This window comes from Mustela erminea, chromosome 15 (assembly GCF_009829155.1).
Source record: "Mustela erminea isolate mMusErm1 chromosome 15, mMusErm1.Pri, whole genome shotgun sequence".
Lineage (NCBI taxonomy): Eukaryota > Metazoa > Chordata > Mammalia > Carnivora > Mustelidae > Mustela > Mustela erminea.
Window position 1 is genome coordinate 78,576,862 of NC_045628.1, and position 16,677 is coordinate 78,593,538.

A 16,677-nucleotide genomic window follows, 5' to 3' on the forward strand; every position below is an offset into this window, starting at 1 on the left:
CTCCCCACCTTGGGATTCCACGCATCCTTTTACCACTAAGGAAAGACGTAAGCAATAATATTTAACAACCATGATGTACAGATTACAGCAACACGTATGCAAATACAGAACTAAGGGAACGGTTTTGCAGTTTAACGCCAAGCGCCTACCCTTTAAGAGGACCGGAGTCCCACCCCGCCCAGCCCGAGTCCTCCCAGGGTGCCCTGCGCGGGAGTGATCCAGCCCCCCATCCCAGGGTGCCTTGCGCGGCGGGCTCGCTCCCGTTTACGTGCGCGCGGCGGGAGCCGGAACGTGCTCTCGGGTGGTTGCCCCACCCACCTCGGCCTTGTCTTTCAGCCTCTAGGGCTTGAAGTTCCCGCCAGGTCGCGGCTAGGCGAGAGCGATGCTGCCTGGCCCGCCTTAACTTTGAGGAGAGAGGAACGTCCAGAACCCCTGCAGCTTCCTTTCGGCGCTGAGACCCGGCAGCCATGTCCACGGGGTTCTCCTTCGGGACCGGCACGCTGGGCTCCACCACCGTAGCCCCCGGCGGGACCGGCGCAGGCGGCGGTTTCTCCTTCGGGACGGGGACATCTAGGTAACTGCGCTTCTGCGCCTTCCCGCCCTGGTCCTCTCCGTGAGACTCCCGTGGGTGGGCCCGTCCCTCTCCCTTCGCGCTGAGTTCCTTTCTAGTGGGTCTGGGAAAAAGAAAGACAGACTTGCGCAGCGCCAGCCTCATAGTCCTGCCGTTTGGGGGTCTGGTCGGGAGGGTGGTCATAGGGTTGTGAGGTCCCCAGAATCCACAATGGTTCCCCCAGTGTCCCTGACGAGTGGGGTCTGGCTGGGTGAAAGGGCCTGGGATTTCACGCTGAGCCCTAGCAGTGCGGCAGTCTGAGGCACAGAAGGAATGAACGACATTGTGGGTCATTCTGGGGTTTCAGAAAAAGACAATAGAAAAATTTTAAGGGGGACAATTAGAGTTTTATCGCTGATAATTCAGAATTCATTGCAGGATATACGGTTTCGGACATTCCACTGCTTTAATGATTTCGTGGTATTCTAAACGAGCTCACCTCTTGGTACCTCATTGAACCCTGTCTTTTGTTACTGTAGATTTTTGTTTTAAATACGTGTTGCAGCATTTCTTGGTGGTCATTTTGAACAGTGTGTGTATTAGTATACGTGAGTGTTATGGTGGAATGACTCACATTGTCTTCTAGTTACACTGAAAAATGTAGGTAGCATATTTATCGTTTTTGTGCAACCTGCTAAAGCACCGCTTCAGGCGATGACGAAATACAGGCAGCAGAGGTTTAGAAAGAGACATTAATAATAGTCAAAGGTCATTTTCATGGTGAGAGATTTAATTTTTAGAACTCAGTCTTTTTAAGGTAAAAGGGGAGGAGTTCATTACATCAAGAAGTGTGCATAGAAAATGTTACAAGGTATCTCCTGAAGCTTGAGGGATGTCATTGTAGAGTAAAAAGCCAAAAGTATCTTCCTTATATTAAAAAGGGGAGGTACAGGGGCGCCTGGGTGGCTCAGTGGGTTAAGCCTCTGCCTTCTGCTCAGGTCATGATCCCAGGATCCTGGGGTTGAGCTCCGCATGGGGCTCTCTGCTTAGCAAGGGGCATACCCCCTGCTTCTCTGCCTACTTGAGAGCTCTCTCTCTCTCTGTCAAATAATAAATAAAATCTTAAAAAAATATATATATAATTTACCAAGAAGAGGGGGGAGGTACAGACTACACATGTCAAGGAAAAAGTCTGGGAATTTCCCTTAATACCTCCTTTTCTCTCTGCACCCTTAATCAGCAAGGCCTGCTAATTTTAATTACCTAGTTTCCATTTGCTCACTTCCAGTGCCACCGCCCTGTTGCAAGCTCTTGTCATTCATGGAACAGATATTTATTGAACACAGTCCCATATAATGGACTCTGTTTTAGATGGTGAAATAAATAAGGGTACTGGCTCTTTCTTCCAGGTTTTCCACCAGTAACCCTTCTCCGATTTGGCGAAAACTATTCCTATCATCTCCTACTTAGATTAGTTCAATGGAATCGCAATTGCTGTGTCAAAAATATCCGAAAGATACTTCCCCTTAATTTAGGTGATGCACTTTGATATTTTCTGTTCTGTTCCAGTTCATTTTTTAAGATGCCAGTTATGATCTGCTAAGTTGATTTTATACTCCTGATGACTCTTAATCTTATTTTGAAAAATACTGCTGTATCAACTTTGGCATCTCCTCAGTTCCTCAGGTAGGCTTGGCCAAACCCTTTCCTGCTTGAGGGCATTTCCCTCTCATTAGAATTACCCTCCCACCTCCTTCCTCCTATGCCAAGCTAGTGTCTACTTTTGGGACTCAAATGTTGGCATCTCCAGAGAGGACTTTTTAGATCTGCCAGTGTAGAGGAGGATTCCATCTTTATCGTACACTGTAACATAGCACTTATCACAGTTGTAATCAGTTCATTGCATTTTTTGTTGACTTATTTTCTGATCCCAGCAGTAGAATGGAAGCTCCATGAAGCAAAGACCTTTTCATACTTTTTTTTATCCCCAGGAGACAGTGGAGCTCTACACATTTTTTGAATGAATGAATGTTTGATTAATCCCTTTCTTTCACTGATTAGAAACTTCCTGAAGACAGGATCTGAGTCTTAAATTTACCACTCCATCCTCTGTCCCTGTGACCGTCCTGGCACATAAAAAGGGCTTTAGTATTTGTTGAATTACTGAGTAAAAGAATTACACTGATCAGCTAGAAACATGGACACAGTCTTTAGAAGGTCCTAGATAAAGGGCCCTTGGTTGGTTCAGTCAGAACAGCATGACTCTTGATCTTGGGATGGTGAAAGCCCGACACTGGGTGGAGAGATTACTTAAAAAAAGAAGGAAAGAAAGAAAGAAACTTTAGAAGGGCTTGGATAAATGAATGAAAGGGAGACACTGTCTTAACATTTGTCTGGTGGAGTACTGGTTTGGAGACCTGACTTCCCCTAGTGCCATCTGATGATTTGGTCTCTATTTTTTTTTTAAAGATTTTTATTTATTTATTTGACAGACAGAGATCACAAGTAGGCAGAGAGGCAGGCAGAGAGAGAGGAGGAAGCAGGCTCCCTCCTGAGCAGAGAGCCCGATGCGAGACTCGATCCCAGGACCCTGGGATCATGACCTGAGCTGAAGGCAGAGGCTTTAACCCACTGAGCCACCCAGGCATCCTGATTTGGTCTCTTTAGGTAAATCATTTTAGGGAAGTTACTCTCCAAGCCTCAGTTCCCACATCTGGAACAGAGATGCTGATGAATAAAGTACTTAACATCATATCTGGCACTTGGTAAGTGCTCCCTAAATGTTACTTTCTAAGTCCACATTAGGGCATGCTGGAGAAGTTAAAACAATATTCCTGACCTGTTAGAGTCAACTGTAACACATTCTGATGAGCCATTGGCAGATAATAGTGGGTTGAGGCAAAACTTGGTCCTGTTTGGGGTAGCTTTTAAATAAATTTCTCTCCTGCAGAGAAATTTCTCTTTTGCTTTCTTGAGTAAGAAGATACCACTTTGATGTATTTCTTCGGTAATGTTTTCACATTTAATTATGAAACAGTGCCTTGTGTCTTCAGTTATCTTAAGTTGTCAGGAAATTTTAAATATTTTGTCTAAAAATACATAATTTCAGAAAAAATAAAAATACATAATTTCATTGTGCATCTTTCTATATTTATGGAATAGCAGTAAAACCAAATGGGATCACTGAATTATTTGGGAGGGAGGACAGCATAATTACCATTTCCTTAATTTGAGGTCTTCAAAATTTGCCAACAACATTTATTAAAATACCTTTTTAGCTCAGTTGATTAAGTGTTCAAAGTTTTGTGCTTTGTTGGTGAGACCTTACAACCCTGTTTTGTCAACCTTCTGTACTTCACATACCTATGTTCCTAGAGATCATTTTAAAATCTATGATAAACTAAGACACAGGGTCCGCTCCCCTTTTTTTTTTTTTTTTGCCCCCCTACTCAGTGTTGATGACTGGTTTCAAGTTCTGTTCCCCTCACAGTGATTGGCTGGTGTAATACATTGTATAAAATGTGTTTAGTTGAATTTATTAAGTTCCTAATGATGACAGTAATAACATTTATTAAGTGAAGTTAATTCACCATGCATAATCTCTCAATCTTTTGCAAAAAATCTGTTAAGTGGGCACAGTTATTAACATTTTGCATATGAGGAAACAGAGGATCAAGAAGGCTAAGTTATGTCACACAAGTCCCAGGACATTGGAGAGCTGGCACTGGAACCCAGCCATAACACCGCTACCTCCTTAAATTGCAGTGTCCCAGACATAAGCTTTTTAAAACTGACCTTGACTTCTCTTGGGATTATGTCTGTTTGGAAGGGCAGGCAAGACAGAATAAAGATACCTATATAGGATGAATGGGAGCTCCCATTATGTTATGTGTTATAATCTCTTTTAACTCTCCTGTACAATTTTTGGAGTGTCAGGTTGTCAAGACATTTTGTTTATTTTAATAATTTGTTCTCCCACTATAGATAGCAAATATGAGCCCCTGAGTTTTGATAAGAACAGTTGAAAGTCGTGAACTTTGTTCACATCACTTGCTATCACCAGCTGTTCTTTTTAAGCTTTCAGAAACTCTGAAGAGAATTTCTGCTTATGAACACATAATCTGGATAGAGGGTAATTTTTACTTTGTATTTTACTCTTGCCAGGTTATCTTTAGTCCTTTTCCTCTTCTCACCCCTACCCCAGTTCTTGATGCTGTTTTGGTGACAAGAAAAGTAACTGTATCCCCCTGTCCCTGCCTAAATCCATGAATATGGTGATAAAGCAACAGAGAGGTGGCAAAGATCACTTAAAAGAACTTTTCTGAGTATGTTTTATTTTTCTTTATTTAGTAGTTGGGAAAGAACAAATGTATTTAGAAATGTGAACTATACGTGAGTCATTCAAGAGGAAAATGATCCACATTCATAGGATTGCTCTGTGGCCATTTTAAAATATGCTAACTGTCAATAAAACTTAGAGAAGGAGAATATGTGATACTGTTTATGATTTCCTTGGGATCTGAAATCTTTTGTATGTGACTTATTTTTAAAGAGAACAGGAGAATATTTGAATTGGGTTGGTTAAAAATAAATTGATAGTTCTTTTTGTATTCTATGGCAATATATTGAATATGTGAAAAGAAAGAAGGTGTTTAACCTTGAAGAGTTAATTTTTATTTTTCTTTAGGAAATACTGGCTCTAGTAGACTTTATTTTGTGTTCTTTATAAATAAGCAACCCTTCAGTGGGGCTCAATTTTGGAACTCTTGGAAGCACTGCAACTCCTGCCACGACATCTGCTCCTTCAGGTGGTTTTGGAACCGGGCTCTTTGGATCGAAACCTACCACTGGGTTCACTCTGGGAGGAACAAATACAGGTAAGGAGGATTGTCACATTTCAGGGAGTAGGTATGGGATATTCTTTTTAAGGTTCTGGTTTATATCTCTTCCCTTTATAGGGATTGTCATTGGTGTCAGACCTAAAAAATGGTAAATATTAAGATGAAAAAATATATAGGGATGTGGACTTAAGGGCCAGTGGTAGGCCTAACATTGGTTATGATCTATTCTAGTGTAAACGAAAACACCCATTTAGGGGTTCTTGGATGGCTCAGTTGGTTAAGGGTCTAACTCTTGATTTCCACTCGGGTCATGATCTCATGCTTGCAGAATGAGACCTTCTTTGGGCTTTAAGCTCCTTGGGGAGTCTGCTTGAGATTCTCTCTCTATTTCCCTATCCTCCTGTTGCATACTGCACCCTCCTCCCCCAAGCTCTTTCTCAAAAATAAATAAATCTTCAAAAAAGAAGAGAAACAAATTTAAAGAAATGCGATTTTTTAAAGAAAGATTTTATTTATTCATCAGAGAGAGCGAGAATAAGCAGGGGGAGCAGGAGGCAGAGGGAGAGGCAGGCTCCTCAGCGAGCAAGGAGCCCATTGCAGAACTTGATCCCAGGACCCTGGGATCATGATCTGAGCTGAAGGCAGCCGCTTAACCAACTGAGCCACGCAGGCATCCCAAGATCTCTTTTCAAAATAACTTCTTTTTTGGTATACTTGACACAAAGAAGATATACCTCTTTAAATATAAAGAATTAATTTAATTTTTACATGAGAGTATATAATGCAGTGTTTCACCTTAGTGAAGATAAATCAAGTTTACCAATTTGGACGTTCATTTAATTTAGCATATATGGGGCAGTCAGCATCCTTTCTTGCTATAACATTATAATTTACCTTCCTAAGAGACGTTTTAAGTTTTTATATTATTAAAAGAGTTGTTTCGATGGGAAAAGGGCAAGAGGTCAAGGTTTCTGGTAGACATTTCGATAATAAAAATCTGTTTTTTAATACTTAAAGATATTTGGTTATTAAAAATATGTGTCAGTAATGCTGCCATTTCAAAAGCTTATTTCTTTATTTACTCTTTATTCTGTACCCGCAGGGCCTCTTGGTCTCTGTTACCACTTTATGCATTGACATTCCAGCTTTGATTGCAACTTTTCACAGCCACACATAGAAAATGTAAGAACTGCAGGAATGCGGGAGCCTCCAGTGAGCTCCTTGAAACGACTTTGTGTGCCAGTGTTGGCTTAGAGTAGCTTTTTTTCTCCTTGCCTAATGTTGTTATAAGCAGTAGTTGTTTGCATTTATAAATCTTATTCCCTATATAATTATATATAGCCGGTAATATGAAAACCAGTGCTATAGGAAGAACGTTTCTATTAGCGGTCATGGTAGAAGATACTGGTTGTTGTAGTATCATATCCTGAGGATGACTCTAAGTCTTGCCCTTGTAATAACCCCCCCAAAATGTCATCTGCCATTGATGATTAAACTTTATTTCTCTTTTTGTCCCCAGGAATAGCAACAACTATAACTACAGGATTAACTCTGGGTAAGAATTTTTGAGGAAAGATCCCAGATCTGTGGTTTTCTTCTCTTCTCTTTCTTATTATCTCACAGAGCTGGGGTATAGAAGGAAGCATGTAAGGAACCTAATAGATCACAGACACTGACTCATTATACAGCCTTTCAGTACTGGAGTTTTTAAAAAAGTCAATGACTTTTTAATTCAGGAAAAAACCTTTAAATACAGAAATGGTTTTTTTTCTGGAGGTTTATTTTACATTGTATTTTTATAGTCATTTGAACTCTTTTTAGTGAAAAAAAAAAAAAAAGGCAACAAACTCTAGACCAGAAGTCTTAGAATTAAGCCCTGGTTGTAATTCCAAATCATTGTGAGGTCTTAGGTAGTCATGTAGTATCTGGCAGCTTTTGGTTATCTGTAAAACAAGGGTAGGACTGAAAGGTTTTTGTATTTCTTTCCAGCTCAAAAATGCCATGGTTCTCTGTAGCGATACGCCGAAGGGAATGTGAGTAAGTAGGATGACAGTTAATAATGTCAAAGGAGGGAGAAGGGGTGTGGGGTTATGGACATTGGGGAGGGTATGTGCTTTGGTGAGTGCTGTGAAGTGTGTAAACCTGGCGATTCACAGACCTGTACCCCTGGGGATAAAAATATATGTTTATAAAAAAAAATAATAATGTCAAAGGAAATGAATGAATGAAAGGACAGTGATGAAACTCAGTCAAAGTTAAATTTATTAATTTAATTAACATTTGAAGTAAACCAAAGATTGGTGGACTTTGTTCATTTGGATGCTACTCACCTGTGATCAGCAGAAAGTGTAACCCATCTGTTCACTACCAGAGTTTTGGACAGGATTGGCTTCGGGGCAAGCAGTTGGATTCTCTTGTTTTCTGAGATTTTAGAACCCATACAGGATTTTAGAGCACTGTACCCTGGCAGGAATTTCTGGTTGTGGTAAGGGCAATCCAGAAGTTTAATTTCTGGCAGCTGCTTCTCTCAGTGCCTTTAGGGAAAGCCAAAATGCAGGTCATTATGTATTTCCTCATTTAATAGTTTGGAAGCAGCTACTACTTCCTAACTCTGTGGCCTTGAGTATACATAATGCTTTGAACATTTAGTATTAGCTGTTGGTGTGGTGATGATACTGGTGGTGCAGGTGGTACTAATGATGTCAAGAGCATCAGCATGAGTATGAGTAAGGCATTCAGTGGGTGATGAGGTGAAGCTGACTGGCAGGTATAGTAACATGTTCTTGTATGACCTGATAAGTGCTCTAACATGTATGAAAGGCACCAAGGGAAGTAGAGGAAGATAAGAGTAGAAGTTTATTTTGGGGGCAGGAAACATCATTCCTGATGGAGACGTGCTACAGCCCAGTCATAAGGGGACTCAGGGAAGTAGGAAAAGTAGTTGGTTAGAATTTAGGATTCAGAAGTGGGAATGGTAGGGAGAGAGGGGGTGTGAAGAGCAGATTGGAAGTAGATAGGAAAGGTGGTTGTGTGCCACGCCTTTTGACTCTAGTGTAGAGATAGTATAGAGCTAATAAGAGCCTTCAGTCAGAGAGAATCACCAGGGTATTATTTTTTGTTGGTGTTCTCACTTCTTCTTTTTAAAGTAACTGAAATAATTCCAAGAATAGATTAAAGTTTAGAGGGACTGATAGCACAGAAACAAATTAAGAGGTTATAATTGTTCTTGAGAGGAAGATGACCTGAGCTAAGGGTTTTGAGGATGCTTGTAATCCAGAGCTATTTCTGCAGTAGAATCAGCAGGATTCGTGGCTAGTAGAATGCAGGAGAGAGAAGGGATGTCAGGGGTGATTATGGTTTCTGGCTTGAGCAACTGAGTGGACCATGGCAGGGGGTTTAGGAAACGCTTTGTGTAGGGAGGCGTAGAGGTGGAAAGTTAAGGGACATCCCGGTAGAGCTAATCAGTGGAGACTCTGGTAGGTGTAGATTTAGACCCGTGTTGCCCTAGCTGAGATTCTGTAGTTGGGAAGTATGGGAGCAGGCCTGGAGCCGTAGGCAGTATCATTTAAGAACTGAACAGAGGAAGGAGATGGACAAAAGCAGACTGGAAGGAGTAGCCAGAGTTGACAGAAGTAAAGGAAGAGGAAACAGTAGAGAATGGTGGTTTAAATAGCGTTGGAGGGGAGGAATATTTTTCTGTTGAGTATAGAGCAAAGGAAGGGTAAGTGCTGTTTTAGGTAAATCCAGGGGTAGAACTGAAATTGGATTTCAATATTACCACATTGATGGGACTTTTTCTTGCTTGTCCTAAGATCATAGCATCCTCTTTTAATTATTCACCATGATTTGGCTCCAACTTCTATATTTTCCTTTTTCATACCTACCCACGTATCCTTCTAGCTACAAAAGTAGGGTCACGAACTTTTAGGGATCCTGATTGAAACCGGTGTAATACATATACAGTCATGGTAAAATAGGATTTGTTTGTTTGTTTGACACAGGAACGCCAGCTACTACATCTGCGTCTCCAGCAGGTTTCAGTTTAGGATTCAGTAAACCTGCCGCATCTGCCACACCATTTGCTCTCCCTATTACTTCTACCTCAGCTAGTGGTCTTACTCTTTCGTCTGCTCTGACGTCAACTCCAGCAGGTGAGGCAGAATGGAAAAAGTCACGTTTTGTGGTTGAATTTTGTTTTGTTTTTGGCTAGCGAATATAGGTATCCACCTTATTCAAGATAACTTCAGTTTTGGAAAGTTTTTATTTTAATCACTCAGCAATTAGGATCCTACAAAGATCATCATTGGCTTTAAAGCAGCAGGGGCCATCCTGGAAGTTGATTTCTGTTTACAGAGCAAAGCAGGGACAGGGTGAGAGGTAAAATGTAAAACTATTAATATTCACTTAGTTTTCAAGGAGCATATTGGTGACAAGAAAGGATAAAGAATTTGCATCAGCCTTGCCTGCCTTAGGATTCATTCCATTTTGAAGGCGAATTTGGCATCCTGGATTGAAAACTCTTTATTATTCTCTGGAATCCATTACCTTATACCATTCTAGTGTTACCTAGAACTATTATTTGTGTCACTAGCGTTTGCCTTACGGTCTTATTTCTCTTTATTCTTAAGTATATGTAATTTTATCTTTAGCAAGTCGTTTTTTAGGAAAAACTAGAGTGAATTTTGTCATGGACGTGAGGGCTGTGTGTTTTGGTGGTGGTGGGGAATGTTTTGTATTTTCTCCAGTGTTCTTAGAAATGATGTTTCCTTTTGAAGCCTTACCGTTTTACTTTCTATAGCATCTACAGGATTTACCCTAAATAATTTGGGCGGAACAACAGCTACAACTACTACCCCATCAACAAGCCTTTCCTTAGGGGGAGCCTTACCTGGTTTGGGAAGTTCACTTTTCCAGAGTTCAAATACAGCCACATCAGGTAATTAATGGTATTCATTTTCCGAAATAGTAAATATTTATATTTAAATTTACTTTATCTGTATTTTGACCTTTGGAACAGACCACTTTGTCTCTTTAACCTGAATGTTGTTGTTTAGTATGAAAACTGAATTATAAAATAATGGTTTTCATGCATAATTGGACATCTTAGCCATATTGTAGAAAAAAAGTTTTCTGCTTCTCAGTATTGACTGACTATATAAAGAAACAAAGAAGGGCCTGTTTAAGGAGCCTATAAACTATTCTAGAGAAAATATCAATAAATGGTAGTTGTAGAGTCTTGGATCATTTGGTATCTAAGTTCGTTGCAAAACAACTTGACCTTTCAAGCCCTGGTTTTAAGAATGGCTTTCCATTACAGGCATCAGGAAAGGGTATTAGCGTGCTTCGAAGAAAAGGTTTTAGAACACAAGTATTAAATTTATTCTAGTCAAGCAAAATACTAAAGTATCAATTCATTTGGCAGAGAATACTTCATATTTTCCATCTTGGATTGATTTTTCATTTCTTTCTTATTTTGAAATTAGCTTCATGTTAAGGATTCTGTCGATGTTTTGAGTATTAAAATATACTATAAATATATTTATATATAAATATAAGTGAATGAATAATAGAGGAAACATGACACTATATATAATGTAATATAATACCATGTAGGAGTGAGAAGAGCTTTCCTCTGATTTGAAAACATTGTATAATTATCTCACATAGCAATATAATATCAAGAATTTCTCTTTAACAATTTATGTGTTAGGAAAAACATATTTTTTGGCATTGAAACATGTTAAAATCATAGCATTCCCAGTAATACATATGTTCATGTATAATGGCTATTTAATATCAGAAGTTTTACTCAACACCTCCTAGGTGTCTAATACTTGGTCGTGTGGGAGAGATGAAGGAGTATGACCTAGTGTTTTCTGTTAAACAGCTCTTTCATGTCCTCCGTTCAGGTACTAAATTTAGTGAAGAAACTCTGGGTCAGTGGAAGGGGAAAAAAGGAGTTGGTGAAGATAATCTGTAAAAATTTGTAGCATTCAGGTTTGCATTATCTTTCAGATACTTGTCTTTGTCACTGTAGTCTCACCTTGTAGGTATTCAAAATATCTCCTAATAACTGAATCACTGGATGACTGTAACATACATTTCTTTGTAGGATAAGTGTTTAAACATCTCTCCTAAAGAGTCCTATGAGAGCAAAACACAAAAATAACAGAAAGGGGAGGTGGAGGATTGTTTTTGTGTCTTGCTAATGAGTTTGTAGGCCTGCTACAATTTTTCTTGGGCTCTAGACACACGTCAGTGCTTGATTTATGGTTGTGCTAACTAAACATACCCCTGTATTTTTTTTTTTAATGGACATTCATTTAGCTGTATTTTTTTTTTTTACACATTGTCAGTATTTAAATCCACTCTTCATATATCCTCTGCTTTTATTCAATACATCTACTGTTTCCTCTGTTTAAAGTAAATAGCATCTGTCCAAAAAGAACCACAGTTATGTGAGCTTGGTAATGCATGGACTTAGATGATTTACCAATGCGTGGTCTTTAAAATTTTGCTACTTGATTTACAAGCATACATTCATGACTTAAGATTAACTGTAGTTTAGCCCCTTCAATTCCTTTTGTCAGTGAGGTAGGATTTAAATAAATGAAGTCTATTTCTTTCATTAAATTTTTTTTGAAAAAGCTTGGGAGTATGAAATTTGATGTTTGAACTGTAAGGCTTCTAACTCTCAGTTCTTTAGATTTCATGAATAATGAAACTATTTGCTTTATAAGATTTATAAGATTTGCTGAAATCTTATAAATCATTACTGGATTATTTTATTATGTAATTTATTTATCTGTTACCAGCTTTCCTGAGGTATAATTGAGAAGTAAAATTGTAAGATATTTAAAGTGTAGAGCATAGTGATTTCATATATACATGCACATTGTAAATGCCCATCAAGTTAATTAACACATCCAATACTTGATAATTTAAAAAGTATCCAATTACAAAGCATGACTAGAGGACAAGAAGTATTCACCTGGAAATATACAAACTAAAACTGCTTTTTCAGGAGGATTTAAAAAAAACAAGTAGTATGTTCACATTTATTGAATTAACAGATAAACTCTGACCTTTTTAGTAAAGAAAAATTAATAGACCCATAAATACAGAGAACTGATGGTTGCCCGAAAGGGTAGGGAGGACAGGCAAAATGGCTGATGGGGAGTTGGGACAACCTTCCAGTTATGGAATAAGTCACAGGGATGGATATAATCAGTGGTATTGTAATAAGGTTGTATGGTGACAGATAGGGTAGTGACACTTGTGGTGAACATAGCATGTATAGAGTTTTCAAGTCACTGTTGTACACTAATGTGACATTGTGTGTCTACACTTTAAAAAATTACCTAAAACGTAAAGAAGTTAAAATTATATTATCCAGACTACATACACCATTAAATCCCAGCTTTAGACTTATTCCATGTTATTTGCTTAAACCAATTATGAAGAAAAATGGGATCCAGCTTGAAAGCATTTGAGAATTTTGTCCATTGAGGGAAATTCATTGTAAAGACTTTGTAAATTATATTTGGTTTATTTGTAGGATTTGGACAGAATGCTTTAGGCTTGACTTTGGGAACCACAGCAGCTACTTCAGCTGCAGGCAATGAAGGTCTTGGTGGTATAGATTTTCGTACCTCATCAGATAAAAAGAGTAAGTAATGTTCTGTTCTAACAGTAACTTAAATTTCTATGTCAGTAAGATTTTTAGTTACATGTTCAGTAGTAAAGTTTTTACTTTTAAATTTACTTTATATCTCACAAATTTTTTGTGTATTATGTGTTTAAGATTTTATTTTCATAGAAAACTGAGTTTTGTTTATGCATACGGTTATGTAGCTATCAGTGTGTGTATTAATATATGTTCTTAAGTTGGGATCATGAACACATGTATGGTATATAAGTTGATACTTGAACAACATGCTTTGAACTGGTTAGGTCCACTTATATGTGAATTTTTTCCAGTAAAAGTGGAGTACTGTAAATGTGTTTTCCTTATGATTTTCTTAATATTTTCTTTTCTCTATCTTATTTTATTGTAAGAATGCAGTATGTAGTACATATCACATACAAAGTGTGTGTGAATAGACTTTATATTGTCAGTAAACATTCTGGTCAGCAGGAAGCTATTAGTAAAGATTTTGGGGAGTCAAATTATGTGTAGATTTTCAACTGCCTGGGTGATTAGGACCCTTAATCCCTGCATTGTTCAAAGGTCAACTGTATTGCTTTGTAACCTGTTCTTTCTCATATGTTATATCACCAATATTTGTCAGTTCAGTAGTTCTTTAGGAGTGTTTTATTGCTGCTTAAATCAGCTTTATGAATCGATACATCATTAATCAGCTGTCCTTCCATTATTAGTGTTTGTATTCAGTTCGTATATTCTAGGAAGTATCAACATATTGAGCATCTTTATGGGGAGAGGCAATGTGGTATTGTAGCTTAAGGGGATAGACTTGAGCTGAAATCTGGCTTCAAATCCCCTCCACTGTTGATAAGCTCTGTGACCTTGTTCAAGTTATTTATCCCTCTGTGCTTTAGTTTCTTTATCTGTAAAGTGGGGGAAAAGAACAGTAACTACTTGACATTGTTGGCCCAAGGATTACAGTTTATAAGACTTCAGTAGAGCCAGGCACATAATAAATGCTCTCTATGTGTTTGTTTTTCTTATAAATTTTCCATTCATATTTTTGATTATTTTTTAAGACAAATACCTAGAAACTGAATCACTGGCTTAAAGAGAGGGAGAGTTTTGGAGACTCTTGGTAAATATTGTAAAATTACTTTCTAGAAAGAGTTTACCAATTTATTACCCACCAGCCAGTATGAAAATGCCGTTCTCACTGTGCTCTTGCAATGCTGAATATTCTTTATAAAAAATTACCAATCCAGATTCATTTTGAAATATGTTTTAGTTTTGTTGATTCCCTGTGCATGATTTTTTGTTTTGTCTTGCATTGTGTCTTCTGCCTCTGATGAAAGCATGTTTCACGTATTGCATTGAATCCTCTGAAAAACTTAGAATGATTAACAGTTGAAGGTGTCCATATATCTGTGTAAGAATTTTTTATTTGGATGTAGACGATTCTAGGGTGAAGTACTGTTTTAAAAGCTGGCTATCCTAAAATCCTTTTAAACTTAGAAAAGTTAGGATAACTTTGAATGAAAATTGATTTTTATTTTATTTTACTTTTTTTTTTAAATTTTATTTGATAGAGAAGAAGAGACAGCTAGAGAGGGAATACAAGTGGGGAGTGGGAGAGGGAGAAGCAGGCTTCCTGCTGAGCCAGGAGACTGATGCGGGGCTTGATTCCAGGACCCTGGATCATGACCTGAGCTGAAGGCTGATGCTTAACAACTGAGCCACTCAGGCGCCCCGAAAATTGATTTTTAAACATAGGGGTCTGTCTCTTGTTTTTACTTAGTTTTCTTTGTAACCGCATCAAAATTAGAAGAAATTATCTTAGATGTTTTAGCAGCTTATTTTTTTAATCAGCTGAAGCAGTCTGGTACCCTTGAACTACTTTGATTTTAATTATGAAACTGGTTCTCTCTTTATTGTAATTGCTTTTAGGCTCCACATGAAAGACTTGATTGAGGCAAAGGCGTAAGAGAAATATAAGGAGTTAATCTCCCTTCGCGGCCCCCGCCCCCTGCCACCCCCCCCCCCCGCGCCACTCCACCTTCCCCCATTGTCTTCCTCTTGTGTTGTGCCTCAGAGTTGAACCAAAGGAGTATGTAGAATAAGTGCACATGACCTGATATACCACATCCAGTTCCTTTTAACCTGCTATACGTGTCCAGGGGTTCTTTATTAATCTAAAGGATTTCTCTGTTTCCCTAGCAGCTGTATCAGTTAGCCTGGACCTGCTGTATTGGGTTTGATAGATGAAGAGGGGTAGGAAGCAGTGGTCTCTAACCAGGGGCAGCATGGAGTAAGACCTAGAGACAAGGATGATCTTTACTCTTTTGAAGAACTGCTGGAAAACCAGCGAGCTGCAGCATGGGAAGATCAGATTCCAGATGTCATAAAGGGAAGGGCCGTGTATGTCATCTTAAAGAGTTTTGTAATTACACAGAGGACAGTTGAGACCCACTAGGGTTTTGATGTGAATAATATGACATGAGATACATGTTTGAAGAAGAGCATTCTGGCAGCCATGTGGAAGATAATGTGCAGGAGGGCAGGAACAGAGGTGGAGTGCTGACAGTGAGCTTTGACAGCAGTCCACAGGTATTACAGATGCCAAGCTAGATGGACTAGTCAGGGCCCACGGTAGGCCAAAAACAGGCCTAAGTTTTATATACACAGGTTTGTGTGTATAGAGACTTCTTCTGTAAATATAATAAAAATGGAATATCAAAGAGAGAGCAAAATAGGACACTAATGAATAAAAAAGTTGAAGTCTGTGGGAAAAAAATTAAATCCCTCCTTTATCTTACTGTGTCTCATCCAGTCAAAGGCTTGCATCTGTAGAACATGGATATCAATTTCAGAAATGTTAAACTATGAAAGAGAAATATCAAAATACAAAGTAAGGAAAAATAAATTGTTGTTAGATTAAAAAGGTAAACAAAAGAAACCCTATGGACAAAGGCAAAAGGTAAAGGACAGGTTGGAAGTAAAATACTTGATGTTTAGATGCTTTTTTTTCTTCACATTTTAACATCCGAAATTGAGATGTATCTTGAAATTAAGGTCTCATTTTAGAAATAGACACATAAAGTATATGTATGAGATAATTAATATGCTTAATGTTGAAATAGCTCTTAGAAGTCAGTGAGAAACATACCTCAGATATACCTCAAATAGCCTGAATAGACCATTCACTCAAGGAGAAATAGACTTGTCTAATTAATATTTGAAATGTTTTACTTAGTACTGTCAGAAATATGAATTTAGATGATAATGAAATGGCATTTCTCACCTATGTACTGGCAGTGATTGTTTCAGAAAAATGTACATTGTTGTTGAGGGTGTGACGGAAAAATTACTTATTTGTAGTAGGTGGAAGATAAATTGGAACAGTTGTTTTAAAGGATCAGTTTGATAATACGTAGGTTTTCCTTGATGTAATCTTTGACCTATAAATTCCTCTTTTTGTGGAATACAAATAAAGTCATGCACAAGTATTTGGAGATAAAGGCATTGACTGTAGCAGCATTGTTTATATAGTAAATTTGTACATGTTAAGAAGAGGGTTGGGCATAAAGGTTCTGATACAGCTATGTCATCAGTATTCTGTGGTCATTTAAAATCATAGTTAA

General features: G+C 38.3%; 1 protein-coding gene across 8 annotated transcripts in view; it reads left to right on the forward strand.

The window, feature by feature from the left end:
- Positions 1-218: 218 nt before the first annotated feature.
- Positions 219-16,677, forward strand: part of NUP58 (nucleoporin 58) — a 40,702-nt gene continuing 24,243 nt past the window's right edge. For 2 of the 8 annotated variants that reach the window (XM_032315272.1, XM_032315277.1), the window contains exons 1-6: positions 222-574; positions 5,285-5,427; positions 6,911-6,946; positions 9,393-9,542; positions 10,190-10,327; positions 12,950-13,060. In XM_032315272.1, coding sequence (XP_032171163.1) covers positions 468-574; positions 5,285-5,427; positions 6,911-6,946; positions 9,393-9,542; positions 10,190-10,327; positions 12,950-13,060 — 685 coding nt within the window. In that variant the 5' untranslated portion in view covers positions 222-467. Of the gene's footprint in view, positions 575-3,217; positions 3,316-5,284; positions 5,428-6,910; positions 6,947-9,392; positions 9,543-10,189; positions 10,328-12,949; positions 13,061-16,677 lie in introns of all 8 variants that reach the window. The other 6 variants (XM_032315274.1, XM_032315275.1, XM_032315273.1 and 3 more) reach the window with 6 other exon arrangements.